This window comes from Electrophorus electricus, chromosome 6 (assembly GCF_041902795.1).
Source record: "Electrophorus electricus isolate QZ-2024a chromosome 6, ASM4190279v1, whole genome shotgun sequence".
Lineage (NCBI taxonomy): Eukaryota > Metazoa > Chordata > Actinopteri > Gymnotiformes > Gymnotidae > Electrophorus > Electrophorus electricus.
Window position 1 is genome coordinate 35,950,796 of NC_137502.1, and position 19,911 is coordinate 35,970,706.

Genomic DNA, 19,911 nt, shown 5'->3' on the forward strand with positions numbered 1-19,911 from the left:
AAGTGGTTGTCTTTTTTTGGCCAGGTGTTCCGGTTGAAAGACGGTAACGGAAAAGGACCTTGATGAGCGGAGTCCGTGGAATGCCGAAGCGCGTGAAAATGTAAGCGCAGTGAATACGTTCTTCGGAAGTATTACCCACGCGCTTCGCACAGGCGCCCTTGTAACGCCCGAGTGTTTGCCGTTGCTGGATATGTGTCTGGCTTTTTTTTTCTAGGAATAGCGAAAGTTTGTGATCGTGGTTTGACAGTTGAGCCGAGCTCTCGAGGTAGGTAACGCTTGGACGTGTCTACGAATTGCGTGACATGTGGTGGTAACATTTGAAGCTATCTATGAACTGCATAACTTGAAAAGCAACGGATCAGAATCACCTAGACACCGCGAGCAACATCTGGTCACGGTAAGCAACGGGCCGATGAGGTCCCGTTGGCGCGTTACGTAATGTCCGTCACGATTTTTGAAGCGTTTCCCTGGCTGATCAGCAAAATTGCAAATATCTTTTGGTGTCCGCAGCACATGTAAACCGGTTGCTTTGGATAAGGGAATCTGCTTAAGAACCGAAACTTCCCGTTAGTGAAATGAGACTTGATGCCGGGGTTTCTAGTGTAGAAAAATCCGGTTGTGTGCGGTGCTGACTCGGTTCTCTGGTTCACCTGTGAACCCGCACCTGATCCAGACAGCAGGGCATTGTTGTCAGTATCGTACTTTACCCCCACCCATCCATCTAGCGCTCTCTCTCTCTCTCTCTCTCTCTCTCTCTCTCTGTTTTGAGTAGGTCGAGGCGGTGCGTGGGAAAAGTGCAAACGCACTGTATTTGTCTATCTGTCAGATAAGTCAAGATATATTTATTGGCATGACTGTACAAAGTATAAAATATTAAATATGCAAAATAAATATTGCCAAAGCTTAATAGAACAATGAACACAAGTTCAAGTTGAAGTTCAAGTTTAAGTTCAAGTTTGGTTTATTTGTCACATACATAGTCATACACAGTATAACTCGCAGTGAAATGGTTGAGAATGCTCTGTCCAAACTGAGGAAAAAGAAAATGGGTGGGTGCATAGAGAAATATATATTCTATATATGTACAAAAATATATTAACAATGTATGTACAATATATGTATATTATGTTTATATACACAATGTACAATGTATATGGTTGTGTGTATATATATGTACAGAATGTACAGATCCATTTTGTAAAATGGCATATTTACAGTTTTTATGTTACATGGTGGTAATAGAATATATATATATATATATATATATATATATATATATATATATATATATATATATATATATATATATATATATATATACAGTTATGCTACATGGTGGTGGTGGTCCCCACAGTTGATCAGTTTCCCTGATTCAGGGCCCAAATGGCCTGTGGGAAAAAGCTCCTCTTCAGTCTCTCTGTCTTGGTCTTCAGGGAGCGAAAGCGCATCCCTGACCTCAACAGAGAGAAAAGCCTATTGTTGGGATGGGTCGGGTCCTTCACAATCGTCCTGGGCTTGGTCTGGCACCGCTTGTAGTAGATGGTCTGCAGGTCAGGAAGTTCCGTGTGAGTGATGCACTCTGCTGAACGCACTACCCTTTGGAGTGCTTGTCTGTCCTGCTTGGTGCTATTCCCAAACCAGACTGTGATGTTCCCCGTGAGGATGCTCTTGATAGTGCAGGTGTAGAAGTTTCGCAGTACCTTGGAGGGCAGTCTGAAGTCTCTTAGGCGTCTGAGGTGGTAAAGACGCTGACGAGCCTTCTTTGCCAGGGAGTTGGTATGGCGGGACCAGGACAGCTCCTACGAGATGTGAACACCAAGGTACCTGAAACTATCTACTCTCTCCACCATGGTTCCACTGATCCTCACAGGTTGGTAGTGCCGCTCCTGCTTCTTGCTGCAATCCACGATCAGCTCCTTTGTCTTACTGACGTTTAGGAGGAGATTATTTTCCTGGCACCAATTTTCCAGGTGTTTAACCTCCTCCAGGTACGCCCTCTCATCGTTGTCCGAGATCAGACCCATGACAACGGTGTCGTCAGCAAACTTGGCAATGATGGTGGAGCTGGAAGTGGCTGTGCAGTCGTAGGTGTACAGTGAGTAGAGCAGGGGGCTTAGGACACAACCCTGAGAAGCTCCAGTGCTGAGGGTGAGGGTGGATGAGGCACAGTTGCCCACCCATACCGATTGTGGTCTGTCTGTTAGGAAGTTGGAGATCCAGTCGCACAGGGATGTATGCAGTCCTAGATCCTCTAACTTTGTAGTGAGTAGGGAGGGGATGATAATGTTAAATGCTGAACTGTAGCAAATGCTGAACAATATCACCACAGATGTCTTAATAAGCAAACATCAAACAAATGTGTTTTTCTCTCTCTCTTTCTCTATCTCTCTCTCTCTCTCTTTCTCTCTCTCCCTCTCTATTTTGAGGTCTAGGTTGTGCTGTGTGTGGGGTGGGGAAAGTGCAACAGCCTGATAATTAGGGGTAAAATAGGCCAGGTGAGTATAAATCACATCCCTCATCACAGGTTTGTGCGCATATAGCTCCTGCAGAACTATATCATTAGTTTGTCATTTCCCATGCTGTATGTGAGGGATATATAGTTTAATTCTGTTTACGAGACAATCTCACAACTTCCTCCTTATGCACATCCCTGCACATTTACAAGCAGCAGAAAAAACATATCTATCCCAAAAGTGGCAAATATTCTTATCAGTCATATATACTGCCAAATACATTGTTAATACATTTAATATGCTAGTATTTTTATTATAACAGTGCATTATGTAGTTAATTAAAATACTGCTATCATTAGAATTTGACACACCTGAGACAGTAATCTCTTCATCGTGCTGTCTTGTTCAAGAAAATGTTCTATTTGGTTTCACACGGTCATCTCGTTAGCGTCATCTCGTTAGCGTCATGGTGTGTGGTTCAAGAAAATGTTCTGATTCTGTTCAGTTTCACACAGCTCTGAAGCTTCACTGCACATTTGTGGATCTTAACAGATTATCATGCATTAATTAATCTAATATTCCTATTGGTCAGACAGCCTGTCAGTCACTAATCCCCATGGTGACAAAGTGACTGCACAGAGGTTTCCATGGGAACATACCAGCGATTCCTTAAGTAGTTTTTAATTTTATCTCTGGATTTGTCGCAGCGTGCAAGTCATGAGCACACCGACGCACTGTACTCATGAAAAGGCTGTTTTGTGTTTTGCGTGTGTGAATATATGTGTTTGAGTGATATTTTTCTGAGTAAATGTTTTTAGTGGAGATCTGCTATGGATGTAGGACAGAGGCTTTGCTAAGATGAGAATGTGCTGGACTGAGAATATGACCTCAGCCACAGAAACTGCTTTCATCAGCTGCTTTCTCCTCACCACTTATTAAACCTTATTTACCTCGTACAAAGGAGTAAAAGTTTGTATAACTCTCTTTGAGAAACACCCACAAGGAATCCAAATCTATCACCGTTCATGGTAATATATGTGTTCTCCTACAACACTCAGTGGAAACTGCTGTGTCTTTTAAAGGGGAATACCTGGTTTTCTTCGGTCCTCCATGTGTGCTGGTCTTCTGCTAGTGCTTTACCTGTGAAGAACTTGCTGGAACATATTTTGCAGCTGCTTGTAAAATGTACAAGTTTTGTGAAGCACTGCACTCTTCAGTGCCAGTTTGTTCTGAGAGCAGATAAACTATCCCAGCCACAAACTCTTCAGTTCTTGGTGTTGAAATGTTAGTGCTGGATGTTACATTAGTTCCCGAGCTTTCCTCAAAAAGCACCATGGCTCTCAGACGCCATGACTCCCAGATGCTTTCTGCTGAGCTAAACTTTCTAATCTCCCTTTCACTCTCTCTCTTTCTCAGACCTGTCATGTAACATTTCTCTGTTACTTTGGCAACCATGGAAAGCCTGCAGGAATATGGATTGACCTCCACTGATGCTGTTTCTGTAGCTGGGGCTTCAGGTCCTTACCCCAGCTCTAAGAGTGACGCGGTGACCAGTGACCTCCAGGAACTGTCTCTTCAGCCCACCCCCAGCCTTTTGTTGCCCATTCAGGAGCGGAGGAACGGTGAGGGATTCAGTGAGGGCCACACTGCTCTTCCTGCAGGGCCCTGTGGTCTGGGTTCTCTGTTCAGAGCGGTGGCTTAACCATCAGTGGAGAAAAATGCAGCTGTGATGAGTTCCTGTGAAAAGTTTCTCTGATGCACTCCTGTTATTTTTTGTTGTATACTGTATGTGTGTGCCGGTGTTGTGTGCTGTGTGTGTGATTCTGTGTTGTGTGCTGCGTGTGTTCTCTTCTGTGTTGTGTGGGTGTATTTTGGTCCTTACTGCTGCAGAAGGGGAGTCTGCCATCATGAGCAGGCTACATGGAGACTATAGATTAGAGTCTGAGGAGGCAGGGAGAGTGTCTGTAATTCAGAATAAACTCCATCCTTGGGAAGACTCTTGTGTGACTGCTGGTTTTAGAGGGCAATGTCATACACAGCTCACCACTCTGACCTTTGATACATGAATAAATTGCTGAACTTCATTAATGACAGACCAATTTCAGAGCAAGAGTGGTGAAACTAACTTAAACAGGATTCCTGAGTCAGATGGCAAAATTTGTTACATGTGCTGCCACCTGGTGGGTAGAAGAGGTCCTGCGCCTGGGTTCAGCAGACAAGTTTAGATAAAGGTCACCTGGGTGCTGGTGTTGACAGTGTATCTGATACATATACAGGTCTTTTATCTGAACTGCTTTATTTTAAATATTAATTAAACTGATAAATGTTTTTTTTTTATTGTATACATGTGATTAGAGATGATCATGCATTAATACGTCATTATATAAATGCATCTAATTTTTAACCCACTGTGTAATTAAACGACTGAATTATAATATCATTAGAATTTGACAATCTGAGACAGTAATTCAGTTTACTACATCTTTTCATTATCGTGCTGTGTTGTTTAAGAAAATGTTCTGATTCTATTTGGTTTCACAGTCTTATTTGCACATTTTGATACTTAAACAAATTAAAGTTTGTGTGTGTGTGTGTGTGTGTGAGTGTGTGTGTGTGTGTGTGTGTGTGTGTAAAGAAACTCTAGCTAGCCACTCTCTCATGGTAGAAGTGATATGCTGCTGTATATAGTTGTGCAGGCCAGCTGGACCAGTTATTTAAAACTGCATCCCCAGGGAAGCACATGTGTTTGTGTGTGTGTGTGTGTGTGAGATTGTGTGTTCATTTTGTGTGGGGAAAATACTGTATTTGCTCAGATTTATTTATTTATTTATTTAGATTGTATAGATTAAGTACTGTGTAAAGATAATACTGTGTAATTAGAAGATACATTTAATAGAAGAAAAATTCACACACATACACACACCTCTAGATATGTGTTGTGTGATTGGGTATTATGGTGTGTGTGGTTTTCACTATTTATATGAAAGTCTTTTTCTCACCGTTTTAAATGCCCAGTGTGAAGCAGTTTGTCAGGCAACACACTCACACACACACACACACACACACACACACACACACACACACACACACACGCATACATAGACTGTGAAATAGTATAACAGGGTAACATATGTAAAGCACACATATGTGCATGTTATTCTGGTTAGGATTGAGAGAGACAAGAGATCTGAATGCTACAGTTCTGTGATAGCCCTGATCACAGCAACACATTTTGTGTCTCTCTCGCACACACACATTCTCACTTTCTCCTTCTCCCCCTTCACTCTCTCTCTCCCTCTTACTTACTCTACCTCTCTCTCTCTCTTTTTCAGTTCACGCTGCTCCACTTAAGTGCAGACCACTTACAGTGCAGGAGCCCACTTAAGTGCAGAGCTGTTTATAGTGCAGGAGCTCAGAGGGAATTACTTTTAAAATTACTTTCTCTCATATTTCTGCATATTCTTTTCTTTTTTTGCATTCTTCTGTCGCTTTCTGGTCTTTTTGCTCATCAGTATCTTCCTCTCCCTGGTTTGAGAGCCCTGCCCTGGGAAATGTATATGGGAGCATTCTTGTCGCTAGCATCTGCCTCTGAGCTCTGTGCTGCATTTGTCTCTGCTTCAGGACATTTCTATCTGCTTCAGGAATTTTCTGCTTCAGGAGTTTTCTCTTGTTCAGGACCTTCTTGTTCTTCAAGAATTTTGCCTATGTTTCAAGACATTTCCACTTCAGTAGCTTTTTGTGTTTTTGAGCTCACCATTAATTATTTTTTTTTTTTTTCTGATTCAGTCTGCTCTGGTTTGTCAGTGATAAATGCAGTAAGTCATAAACTATTGCTTTGTTTAGGCTGATTTTAGCTTTATTTACTGCTTTGAAAAAAAATATTTCACCATGCTGGACACCAGCCCATGTCTCCACATCAACCACACCCCTTTTGGGCCAATCAGCAGCAGCATAGAAAAACAAGGGATGCAACTGGACCTGGAGAGGCGGGCTTGCCCAAGTGTTAGAGAAGGTAAGAAAGTCACACGCGCACACACACCCAAACCCACACCCAGACATACAAAACATGACATCTAACGTTACTGGTTTGTGGTAATATTTACTGGCATATTTACTCCATTATTAACTGGCTCTAAAACATTGTGCATTTGTGTTTGTTAATTTAAACCTCATCCTGGAGATGTAACCACAGTAACCCCTAAACACACACATACAAGACCAGTCACCCAGCATTCTGTAATCCCCACTCGCACACACACACACACACACACCCCACTTTCACTCTGCTTATCTCACCACCTCCCACTGTGTCTGCAAATATTGCAGCATAGGAGCCACAGCTGCCAGCGAGTCTCATCCTCATGTGTTGTGTGTGTGTGTAGTGTGTGTGAACTCCAACATGTTCCTTCATCGTGTGATGTGTGTGTGGTGTGTGTGAACTCCTGTTTCTGTGCACACACCACTTCCCTTCCGCTGACTCACATAACAGCACAGCGGTGGCTCGTGTCTTATATATGTGCCTCTGTTTCTCAGTCTTGTGTGTCTCAGTATGTCTCACTGGAGGCTTGCTCCCTGGACACTAACAGGGTCTATGAGTTCATTTGTGGCATTATTAGTCTGGGGCACAGTAATGAGGTCAGCAACTGTCTGAGAGAGTTGGAAGAGGTCAGGGTTCTTGCCCAGTCCAGGGCTAATAAAACTACATCTGATACACACAGACACACACACAAGTCTTGAGTGTAGTTTTCATGAAGGTTTCACTTTAAGAGGTGGAGTCATAGTTTACATTCATACACTCAGCAAAGTACAGTGAGGACAGCAGAGAGCAGAAGAGGGTTGTCAGCTGCTGTGGAAAGAGAGAGAGAGAGAGAGAGAGAGAGAGAGAGAGGCAGAGGGAGACAGAGATGGAGAGAAATGGAGGGAGAATATTTTGTGGGTATAGCATCCTGTAAGACAACTTGCACTTTTGAGCATGTTTTATCACTTTCAGCAGAAAACTCATTGTGTGTCAAACAAAACTAATTAGACTATTTATTGAGACATTTTATATTTGTAAGCAAAACATTCAGAATTTTAAAGAAAATTTTAAATAATTTCAGTTTACAGCCAATGCTTTATTTATTTTTTGTTACATAGTTTTTAGCATTTAAACATGAAGCAGCTCACTCCTTCAGTAGCAGTAAAGGCTTAAAGGCTGCGCAAGACCGTATGTGTTGGTGTGGTGGGGAAATGGAGAGGGTATACTGTGATGCATGTGTTCTGCATCAGCTTGCTCTTTATTTTCCATTCTCCCTCTATTAATCCCAGGGACATACACGCTCAAGGCGCTGACACATGCTGTGTGTCCATGACTGTGTATTTCTAGCCCAGATGAGCCGATGTCACTGGCACCCTCTAGAAAGTTGCTTGGCAGATGAGTACACTTACTGTGTTTCAGACAAGGGTTCAGCCAACATGTTTAAACCAGCCAAACTCGGGCAGGTTTATTACAGGCTACTCTCTGAGTGCTAAAGTCAGAGCAGTGACATTTAACATACAAGGTGTGTGTGGTTAAAGTGTTTAGTGCACTTTGTATGACTAATACTAAACATGCACTTACCCCCCTCCGACACATGCAAACACCCCAGACTGGGTTCAGACCTCTGCACCCCCACAGGCCAGAGCAGCATCATGACCTAGTACACAATTCCTGCTACAGGTCTGGACGTCACTCTGGCTCTCAGCTAAGAGAAGGCCACAAGACAACCTATTCTCAGGCTGCTGGGAATGTGGGACCCGCGTCCGGCTCAGGCCGGTGATCTAGCACCTCAGTGGGGCTGCAGACACAGCCCACTGATTAGTGTCCCAGCAGCTGCGAGCCAGGACTACAATTTAGTAATCCAACAGGTGCTGGGGGATGTCGCTCTGGGACGCATATAGTCCCTGAGCAGGTGCTCTGTGGATAAATGTGGACAGGAACGTAAGCGTTGCTTCAAGTCCCAACCCACGACTGTACATGGGGCGACTTTCACTGTGGCAGTATTTGATGCCGTTTGTGATGTCATTTCTTTACACATGCAGAAATTAGACAGAACCGGTGTGTTGATGAAGCATGATCATCTTTCGACACTGATCAGTGTGATCAGTGTGACACTGATGCAGCATGCCCTAGAGGTACACGTACACATAATAATCACGTTATTTAGGCTTTGATGAAGCACAGACTGGATGTTCAGCAGAAAAGGAAGGAGATGCGAGTGTTGCTGTCAAAGCAGTGCTCCCTTGCTCACAGCTGCCATGCTAGTGAACCACAGGACGACCATATCTCTTCCTCTGGCAACTCTTATTGACTTCTTAGAGGAAGTCTGTCAGTTCCCCACAGTACTGAATTAGTAGAAGCATGCATGTGCCATGTTCTTAATGTGCTTAGTGCAGGATGTCGGAGGGTGATCAGAGATGACAGAGGATAATCAGAGATGCCAATGGATAATTAGCTTTTGCTTTCTGTGCAGACACATGGGCGGTGATTAGTGGAGTCTCTGCATAGGAGTTCTGATCTAGGATAAACTCTGTTTAGCCCAAAACTCACATCCTTATTTCAGCTCTCAGAGGAGTCAGATACCATGCTGATTGTCATTATTTGCGTTATTATTCATGGTCTCTGAAGGTCGTATTATGGTAGACAGCAATGATGTGTGTTTTGATATGTGCTGGCTATTGTTTTAAGAGCATCATATAACAGATGTGCAGCTCTACAATTTTCATCCTTTTAGTACAGACTTTAATGCCCCTAATCATGCCCTACAGTTCAGGGTGATCAGAGTATGTTTGGAGGTAGTTCCAGTCTGCCATTTGGGTGTGTATGCACATTTACTCACTTTTCCTCATTTCAGACTGGAACCTGAAGTCAGGTTTGAATTATCTGTTAAAATATAAGTATGCACCAGCCAGCTGTAGACACATCACACATGCACTTGCACACACACACAGGCGTTCATTTCTCTTTTTAAGAAGATGAAGAAACAGGAAGAGGAAGTTTGTTACACACACACACACACACTCATTCTGTCCTTCTGTTTCTCTCTTGCTCTCACTTTCTTTTGCCGTATGATACATTTTCTACTGACTCTACTGACGTCTGTGTGAAGGAGAGTTAGAGCTGCTACAGGGTCTTCATCAAGTTTCCTGGCAGCTGATGAGACTGAATGGAGCGTGGCTTTGTGCTGTGTGTAAGGTAAAACATGGACCTCTCTAGGGTGTTGTTAGCAGGACTTCCTGAGCTGCTTTGATAGAATTATCGTAGAATAACAGCTTTGCTGAACGGTTACGGTGGCACTTTAACTCCTGTTGCAAACAGCGGCCTCCACAGCTGCTGTTGAGTGTCCTGTGAGGAACTTGTGATCAGTTCTGGCTGATTGGTGAATCCTTAGTGGCTGGGCTGATTTGACGAGCAGCAGAATGTTAGCAGCATTGGCTGCTGGTATTTCCCTGCTTATGCAGTGCTTTACTCAAGGGATATACAGTCTATTATCAGCTCAGTCTATTATCAGTGTAATTTGCTCATGTGTTTGAGTGGCACAGGCACATTTCTGGTTTGAGTTGTAAAGACTGTGTAATGGTTGTGTAGATCTTCCTGTAGTTAGGGATTCACTGCGCAGTGGAAATGTTTCAGACTGTTGGCATTGCTCACTGGTTCTTTCCCTGTGGTTTCTTGCAGTGCTGCAGATCAAGCTTCAGCAAAGACGCACACGAGAAGAACTGGTCAGTCAGGGCATCATGCCACGTAAGTGTTCCCTTCCTCACCCTAAACACGAACAACCACAAAACCAGCACAACCCACAACCCACACTTTTTGCTTTTGTAGACATTTGTGAAACTGTAGTATAAAATACCTGTATAATACACAGGTAAACTGAAGCCTGCTTACCAGTGATTAAACTGGCTGTCTCATTCTGCCCTTTTTCCTCGTATAGCTTTGGTTTGTAGATTGTAAGATTGAGTAAAACTCATTTCCCTTTGCCTTGTGGGTTGCATTTCCGCTCTATTTTATCTGCCATTCAAATTAAAACTACAGTCATGGCCAAAGGTTTTGAGACCAACACAAAATTTGATTTTCAAAGTTTTTTAGTTCCTTTTATCAGATGTTTATATGGTATAGTGAAGTACAATTATAAGCATTTCAAGTTTGTTTTTTTCACTTTTTATTGGCAATGCTGAAAGATTTGCCTAAGAACACTGAAAAGTTTACTCAAAAATTTGCCTAAGAACACTACCATAAATAAGGAACATCCTCCAAGAGCAACTTCTCCAAATGATCCAGGACCAATCTGGTGATGAACAATACTTTTTGCTGCATGACAGAGGACAATGTCACAAGGCAAAAGTGATAACCAAGTGGCTTGTTGAACAAAGCTTTGAAATTTTGGGTCCATGGCCAGGAAACTCCCCAGATCTCAGTCCCATTGAGAACATGTGGTCAACCCTTAAAAAGAGGGTAGACAAGCAAAAACACAGAAACTGTGATCAACTCAAAGCACTGTTAAGCAAGAATCGATTGCCATCAGTCAAGATTTTGCCAAGAAGCTGATATCCAATATGCCAAGGCTCAAGAGGTTGGAGGACTTAAATTGGAGGAGTTATATCAGCCTTTGGGATTGTTTATGGTGTTTTTGCAGTAATGCAAAAAGCCCTGTAAAACTAACATTGAGATTTTTTTTAAACACAATTGCCATTTCCTTTCATACATTTATAACTGGACATATTTAACACATTTACAATATAAATATATTTTTAATACAGTATAACGTATTAAGGAACTATGATCATTTCACTATGAAATGTCCATAATAGTTCTGTACAAAATATTTATTTATACAGTATTGTATGTAGTGTTTGCGTATTGGGACGAGAGGCAGAGGGATGTTTGAGAAAGCATGCACCCTCTGGTCTGAGACAGCTAATGCCTGTCAGCTCTAGAGAGACAAAGTTTTGAATTGCTTCTTTAGTTCATGGTGGCCGTGTTGAACAGAGCACATGCCTGAGTGGGGCTTAACCTATGGATAGTGGGCATCTCTCTGCTCTAGCCTCCAGTGGCTGTTTGAAACTGTGGCTGTTGGAAAGTACCTTTAGTGCCAAGTGTGGTGTGCATGATTTAAAGTAATGGTAATTTGGGATTACATTAGCCACATGCGACAAGATGCACCGTGCAGATCTCCAAATCATCTCCCCTGGGCTGTTATATGTGTGTTATATTACAGGCTGCTGTATCCCACCCTCCCCTCAGGCTGTTACATGTATGTTATAAAGGCCGTGTTACTCTCTTGGTGAGGCATGGATCTGGGCCAAGTTGAGCCTGTGTGGTCTTCATTAAACCTGTATCCAGTCACATTGCTTAAGGCATGAAAGGCATGTCCTAAGACTCTCTACCAAAACCTAGGTGGTGATCAGCTCTCTTTCCCTGAGTACACTGTGTTTGTGAACCCCTTGCTGGGTAACTCATCCGAAAAAGCTGGTAGATAGGTGCTAGCAACAACACAACAACCAGGGTGATTCTCAGGAACACACACTGTAATACTGAGAAACATGTCAGTTACTCCGTAGAAGTGTGTCTGCTGAGGATGTAAAGTAACTGTAAGTAGAAGGTGTGATCAAGTTAAGCTCCTTCTATTTACGTATCCGAGAATGTTAAAGGGCACCGGTTAACATTAAGTTTCAGCTTCCAAGAAACTGAGTAGGAGGGGAACCCGGTCTCAGCTTTTGTCTGATACTTTACATGCTTTTCTTTGTGGAAGATTTTGTTTCATTCCTTTTAAAATGTCCACACCAGTGTCTTCAGATGTCCCCTTGTTGAAGATGCCATTCTGATACAGTGTGGTGAAGATGAGGAAGTGCAGTCTCTCAGGGTGTGTTCTTCCTTTTTGCCCTCTGATTCTAGTAGACCTTCTCCACAACTGTAAACATGTGCTCTGAGACCACATAACCAAAAGATGCAACCACTAATGTTCTGGAATTATGTTAAACATTTCAGTGGAACATTCCATACATTCCATGGTGTAATCTCACTTCCAGAAGAAGAGTGGTGAGTTTTTAGCCACTTGGCCAAAGCTCAGTGTAATTCTGGCAAGGTAAATCAAGGATTAAATCCTGTGGGGTCTTGAAGCCTGTGAAATATACCAGGATATATGTATCCAAGAGAGTGAGACTCAAAACAAGATGAGCTGTATCCCTTCCCTCACCAGGACAAGATGGGAGCCTCATTTCAGTTTTATGAAGGCTTAATGTGCTGGAGGACTATTTTCCATCTTGAGCTTTTTCTAAGTGCATGAGCAGCCAAGCTTAGGCATGGGTGTGCTGCTATGACGCATGCACGCATACATGCACACGCACACACACGTGCACACACACACGCGCACACACACACACACACACACACACGTGCACACACACGCACACGCGCACATACACGCGCACACACACACGCACACACGTGCACACGCACATACACGCACACACATGCACGCACGCACGCACACACGCACATACACACACACACACACACACAGAATGCTTGGTCTATATTAAGATGACCTTGCTGGATATTTTTATTTGCACTGCCCCTTAAGCCAAATATTAATTTCTGATAAATATTCCAGCAGACACATTTTAACCTCCATGAATATTTTCCTGTGGTTAGCAAAACCTTGTGAGGAAAAGCCTTTTCTGTTTTGTGTTGTGTGTGTGAGAGAGCGCATGTAAGCAGTAATTCTTGACAGTAGCGTGGTGTCGTGTCATTGATAGAGGCCTACAGTATGGAATGAGCCCCCATTCTGTGGTGACCTCAAGTGTCTCTGTGCAATCTGTCAGGTTTCTTAAAGCAAAGGAAAGGTTAAAGGTGAAATGAGGCCTCAGGGGTAAAAAAAAAAAAAACACTGGTGTTTGTACATATTAGCTCAGGATTGGTGTTTCCTGGAACCATACTCAGGGCCTGGTAAACACAGCCTTTATGTTCACACACACACACACACACACACACATACATACATACATACATACATACATAAACACGCTGTTCAACATCACTGATTCACAGAGCGTCCATGGAACTGTGGTGTGTTTAAGACTTGATCTAATGAGCTAACTAAGGCATGTCAAGGTGTCAAACGTACAACAGGAACGAGAAAGATCTGATTAGACACACTGAGACACATACACACACACACACACACACACACACACACACACACGCGCGCGCTGTTCAACATCACTGATTCACAGAACGTCCATGGAACTGTGGTTTGGTTGATGTGTTTCAGACTTGATCTAATGAGCTAAATAAGGCATGTCAAGGTGTCAAATATGTACAACAGGAATGAGAAAGATCTGATTAGACACACACGCACACACACACACACACACACACACACACACACATGCACACAAAAGCATGCATACTAGATATGATTGCTGCACTGACATAAAGGAAAAGAATCAGTCATGCATCTGTTAACTAAAAAAAAAATCTAGACCTGTTCTACATTTATCTGGTCTCTGTGACCTACAGGAAGTAAATGGACAAGTTCAAAGCTCAAAGAGCACATTGCTTGAAGCCATCAGCTGGGGTTGAACCCTAACCCTCTTCAATAAAAGATGAAGCTACGTCTTTGAGTGCTTGTCTGCCATCTGTCCAGGAATAGAAGCAGACGTGAAGCACTCTGATTCTGAATGCCCATGTTTTTTTTCCAGGATTTTCTTCCAACTGCCTGGCTTTGCTGATGAGTTAAAACCATTAAGTGGAATTAATTAGTGAAAACAGCCAGGTGCTACAGAGTCCTAGCATGGCTTTTATAGCCTGGACCTGAACTTGTGCACCTCTGTGAGGAAGCCAGAGGGTATGTGCTTTAAACATATTTAAGACGAAACCTAAAGTCTAGCTCAGTTCTGATTAGGGTCTTGAATGTTGTGTAAAATGCTGAAGTATATGTGTGTGTGCCTGTGTGTGTGCCTGGGTGTGCCTGTGTGTGATCTTTATATAAATACTGACTTCTGCACACTGAGGTTGGATGGAATTGCAATATCACTCACAGGAAGTGGAACAGGGAATATAATTACAGAGAGAGTATGTACACACATGCGCACAGACACACACACACACACACACACACACACACACACACACACACACACACAAATGTAAATGACTGGCACATGGAGCATAGCTCATGACAGACACATTGGTATATGTACATGTTGAAATGGTAGTGGAAGATAGTGGAAGATTACTATGTGCAACGCTAGTACTACATGCAACACTGGGCACCTTCTACACCAGAGCAGAGGCAGGTTGTTTAACCACGAGTAAGCACGGATGTAACACGAGTTGCTCAGGCTTTGTTGTAATACTGAAGTGAATGGTTTTACACACAAGAGTTGGGCAGTATTGCCTTTTATCAAACTATCATACCATCTTCAAATAATCTCGTGGTATACAGTATTACCAGGGGTTTGGAGGGGGGGCAGGATGAACACACTAACATACATTCCATAAACAAACATATGTTTTATTTGAAAAATATTTATTACAAATGTTACTTATTTTGCACATCACAATATGGAAAAATCTGAAAAAAAACCCCACATTTAAACCTTTTTTTTTTAGGTTTTTTAAACACACCTAGCCTATACTATTCAGCCATTAGTTTCAATAGATTTAATCTCTTGCTAAATACTGTCTAAAAACAGAGGCAAAACTTTAGGTTTTAACAATTAATAAGACAAAAACATGCGCATTTATGGAGTGAACACAAAACAGTTCAACAGTTCAATGCTGATTTAGTAGCAAACTGAAATTGGCTTGTATGTGGCATGTTACAAAATGTATAATTATTCAAGGTATTTTGTTTTATTCAAGGTACATTATATACATTAAAGATTAAGATGTAGGCTACAAATGTAGGCTACTACAAAACCACAGAATAGGCTTGTAAAAAATAAATGGACAGTTACCATGTGTTGAGGAAATCCCAAGTCCACTTGGTTCTTTCTCAGTTCTCATTCCCAGGCCAGCAGTGGGAGAAGCCACAGTAATGGCATGGCAAATTCCAAGACAATGATCTGGTTTTTGTTTTTGGTCTTGTAGTGTGCTTGACACTGCCAAATTGAGACCATGACCACAACATTTTAACCATGGTCAATGGTCAATGCTTGATAGCGGCTGCAATATTAAATCCATTATCCGTAGTTATAGCAGAGAGCTTCTTTTCAACCAGTCACCATTCTCAGAGTTCATCACCTAGCCCGCCAGTAATGTTGGCATCTGTGTGACTTTCTGGGAAAAACGTTGCTTTGAGACATTTAGATGGTAATATCCAGTATGACGGTCAGTGACATGTATGGAGTCATGTTCAGGTATGACCACATATCTTGTCAGTGAATAGCTGTCTGCAGTCTACGGCTGCATGTGTTTACATCTTGTCGATCTTTGTTATAAAAGTTGGGAATCACTATTTTAGAAAAGTATTTCCTTCCAGGTAGCTCAGACTGGCAATCAAGTGTTTGTATCATGGCTTTAAATGAATGTTTTTTTGGCCATGTGGATTGAAACCATTTCTTTAGTGAGGTATTTTGCAACCGCTAATGTACATGCCTTCCATCGCACACCACCCCTTATATATTTTGTGGATTTGGTGAAAGCACCTGCTACCATTTGTTGTGACAGTCATTGTGGCTTTACCAGCAGTGACCATGTGGCTTTTTGAGGTCAATGGCATTTGTGAAGCAATTAAGGGGCTCTTAATTTTAGATGAGAATGCATATTCAACATGTTTCCATCCTTGGATTCCATCCTTAGATTTTAGACAAATGTTACATACAGGTTCATCAAGGTTTGCTGGTTCTCACTTTTCATTTGGAACAAATCCAAAATGCTGCCAAATTGCAGCAGTAGAATTTTTCTTTGAAATTAGCTTGCTTAACTCACCACTATCCATGTTGTCTTCCCCATCTCTGTCAATGTATGACCTCAACAAACAATAAGCACATCAATCACCAATCTGTAACCTCTAAAGCTCTGCACCGTCCCTGCATGTGTTATTACATGTTACAAGATAGAAGTGGAACAGACATGTTCATGTTGCCATTTTGAAATACCAACAATAATTATTTTAATTACCATCACCATTTTCAAATACAGGGCATTACCTTCTTATCACCCAACCCTATTACACACATTGTTTGTTATTTACTCAGTTAAAAAGCATTGAGCCTCATTTTCAGGTCAGTGCCAAAAACAGACAGACAGACACTTCTTGTTTTGCTTTATTTTCATGTCTGTTTTCTGAAGAGGAACATTTCCTTTACAGTTTTGTAAGAGTGCTCTTAATAGAATTTACCAGTACAACTACAATGCATACAATCCATCACAAATCAGCACATCACTAATACCACTGCCGAGTCTACTGGCATCACAGCTGTGTGTACCACCAGGTGGTCCATCTATCTTTCTTTCTCTCTCCTTTCGGTCTGTCTCACTCTCTGTCTGTCTGAGTTCCACTCTTTTTTTGCTTACCCATGATCCCTGAAATGGGGTTTTATGTTCCCCACTGAAAGTGACACCCAGGGCACTTCAGCAGTTAGCATGACTGAGAAGTACAACAGCACGTCTGAGACACATTCAAGCACACACAAACACACATGCGCGGGCAAATACTCACGTACACACATGTGCATACAAGTACATACGTCCACACTCTTCAGGCTCTCTGAGAGCAACTTTAAGCTGCTGTGACTGCAATGCCACTTAAATGAGAGTTTTGCTGATGATATAACAATGGTAACTATATCAATAGCAACTAATCAGATTCCAGACCCACACAGAGAGTTCTAGAAATACATGCAGAAGAAACTTCTTCCTGAATGGCTTTCATAGACAGAATGCAGGCCTCTGTGGGGTCATCCACTATCCATTGCCTCATTCTTAGTGGGAGGTGAAAGGAAACGAATCTATACCCCAGTTCCTCGTGGTTTGAGATTCGCCTCCCCTCAGTGCTTTTATGAAAACAAAAAGAAAACTACAAATATGAAGGCTGATATCTGTCAAAATAAAGAGACTAAAAGTCAAATTCACATGGAATGATTTCTGACTTCACCACATATGTGCACAGTCCAGACCATTATTCGACAAGGAGTGGAGAGTAACATAATGCTGAGTGTTGGATGTGCAAGAAACGTTTTCCCTGCAACTCTGTTTGACTGTCTGTGTGTGTGTCTACTTCTCTCTCTCTCTCTCTCTTTCTGTGTCTGTTTCTCTCTCTGCCTCTCTGATTCTCTGTCTCTATCAGCCCTGAAAAGTCCTGCTGCCTTCCATGAACAGAGACGCAGTTTAGAGAGAGCCAGGGTGAGTGAGATTCTCCCACAGTGCACTTCCACGATCACGCTTTCCCTGCACTACTCATCTCTTTTTTACTTTCACTTCTCATCTCTCTCTCTCTGTTTTTCTTCAGACAGAGGACTATCTAAAGAGGAAGATTCGCGCTCGACCAGACCGCTCTGAGCTGGTCAGGATGCATATTCTGGAGGGTAAGTCACTCACGGTGCCCCCTTCAGCTACCCTGCGTCCACTGCAAAAGCATTATCATGCAGTGCTACCATCCCCTAAGCCACCAGCTTGCAACCAATCCATTCAGGACCTGAAAACCCAGCTAGCATTTCAACGTTTATTCCCTGCTGAATCAGTGCCATGGAACAAGGATGAATGAATGTTGAATTATGTTTCAATTTTGATAAGTGAATCAACCTTGAAACCGCAACATTGTTTTGCTTTTCAACATTGAATATGCATTTCAACTTTCGATGGCAATTGCATCAACATAGCAGTGCTGAATTTTGTTTCAATTTTAAAAAGTGAATCATTGTTGATATTGCACTGTCAAATTTGTTTTTAACACTGAGGACATTTCATTTACTTTTCATTTTACAACATACACAATTATGAATTCAATTATTCTATAAGCTAGTTTAGAATTTAATTATTTACCCGCTTCATGTTTTCAATGCAATACTGTTCACATTTAACTTACTTGCCATAACATACATACATATCAGCTTTTAATGTGATTAAATGGCACAGTCAGATTTCCACAGTTGGAATGTTCTACATTGTACATCTCTATGGTGGTGGCTCAGTGGTTTAGGTACTCGACTTGTAATCGGAAGGCTGCTGGTTCCACCGCCAAGTTGCCACTTAAGGGCCCCTGAGCAAGGCCCTTAAGGCCCTCAGTTGCTCAAGTTTTACTCAGTCATAACTGTAAGTCGCTTTGGATAAAAGCATCAGTTAAATGCTGTAAATATATGGAAGGGAAAAAAAGCACTGTATAAGATTCCAAAATTAAAACACTTTTTAGAATATTTAGAATATCAGAGAACTAGAAGAGTACAACAAGAAACTGAATAAGACAGGCAATTAAAAATGCCAATAATAAGAAATGTAAATAATACTATGGGTCTTACTACATGATGTTATAGCTAATCTCTGTATGGTGAGTGCTAAAGCTAAGGCGTGAATAGGAAGTAAGAGAGGGATGGGGTCCGTGTATGTGTGCTTTGAGTGTCTTACTATACTGACTTCAGTAAGTGGCAGACTTCAACATTCCCCAATGTATTTCTAAGAGCAAATTTCAAGTCTATAGCTACGTTAAGCTGTTCAGCTGTACTGATCACAGAAAAGTGGAGAATAACATTAAGAAAATGTATGATCAATAACAATACTGTTTTACAAATGCCTGTAATTATTAATTCATTCACAAACTATTTATTGAGCTAGTCAATCTATTCCCTCCCTGCACGTTTTGTTGCTTATTCTAAAAAATAGAAGACAAATCATACTTATTTTAATTGAATGAGAAGATTAATTTATTCATAGTAGTGCAAACTTTCACATTTTAATGTGGAGAACATACAAAAAGATGCACAAATCACCCCTAGCCACCCAGTGTAACTCTTACACTGTCAACTTGTACTTTTGTAGTTGTTGGTGACATTGTTTCTCATCGTTTCCCAACCGCTAGCTAATTTAGTTAGCTGACGCTAGCCAAACTGTGTCGTTAGCATTAACCAAGCGTTGTCAGAATGCATTTTAGTAACATCACTTTCTATAACAAAGGTTATGACCTTCAAATATATGGCATACCTTTAAATGTTGGGGCACTCTATCCCTGTCTTTTTCCTCTTTGTTCTCTGTTGACAAAATGGCGTGAAGGTGTTACGTAGAGTTATAAACGCGCGCGAATAAACTCCTGTGTAGTACTCACACGCAGAGCCGTTAACTACCTTACCTCTGGGGTATATAAAATAATGTTAGCTTTGTTTGTTTTTTTTCCGTGAGATATCGATTTTTGACTTTTGAAGTGGTCATGATCAAAATATTATAAATGCTGATGTTGATTCAGTGTTGATTCAGCATTTTTAAGTTTGATCATGACCACTT

The 19,911-nt window shown here is 41.7% G+C and overlaps 1 protein-coding gene across 29 annotated transcripts in view; it reads left to right on the top strand.

Moving 5' to 3' along the window:
• The window catches only part of LOC113589459 (peroxisomal membrane protein PMP34), a 35,082-nt gene that overhangs the window by 6,076 nt on the left and 9,095 nt on the right, over positions 1 to 19,911 (top strand). For 2 of the 29 annotated variants that reach the window (XM_081716712.1, XM_081716714.1), the window contains exons 2-8: positions 25 to 100; positions 215 to 397; positions 1,770 to 2,495; positions 3,870 to 4,075; positions 10,150 to 10,215; positions 17,768 to 17,823; positions 17,930 to 18,005. In XM_081716712.1, the coding sequence (XP_081572838.1) occupies positions 3,907 to 4,075; positions 10,150 to 10,215; positions 17,768 to 17,823; positions 17,930 to 18,005 (367 nt within the window). In that variant the 5' untranslated portion in view covers positions 25 to 100; positions 215 to 397; positions 1,770 to 2,495; positions 3,870 to 3,906. The other 27 variants (XR_014124335.1, XR_014124332.1, XM_027029134.3 and 24 more) reach the window with 26 other exon arrangements.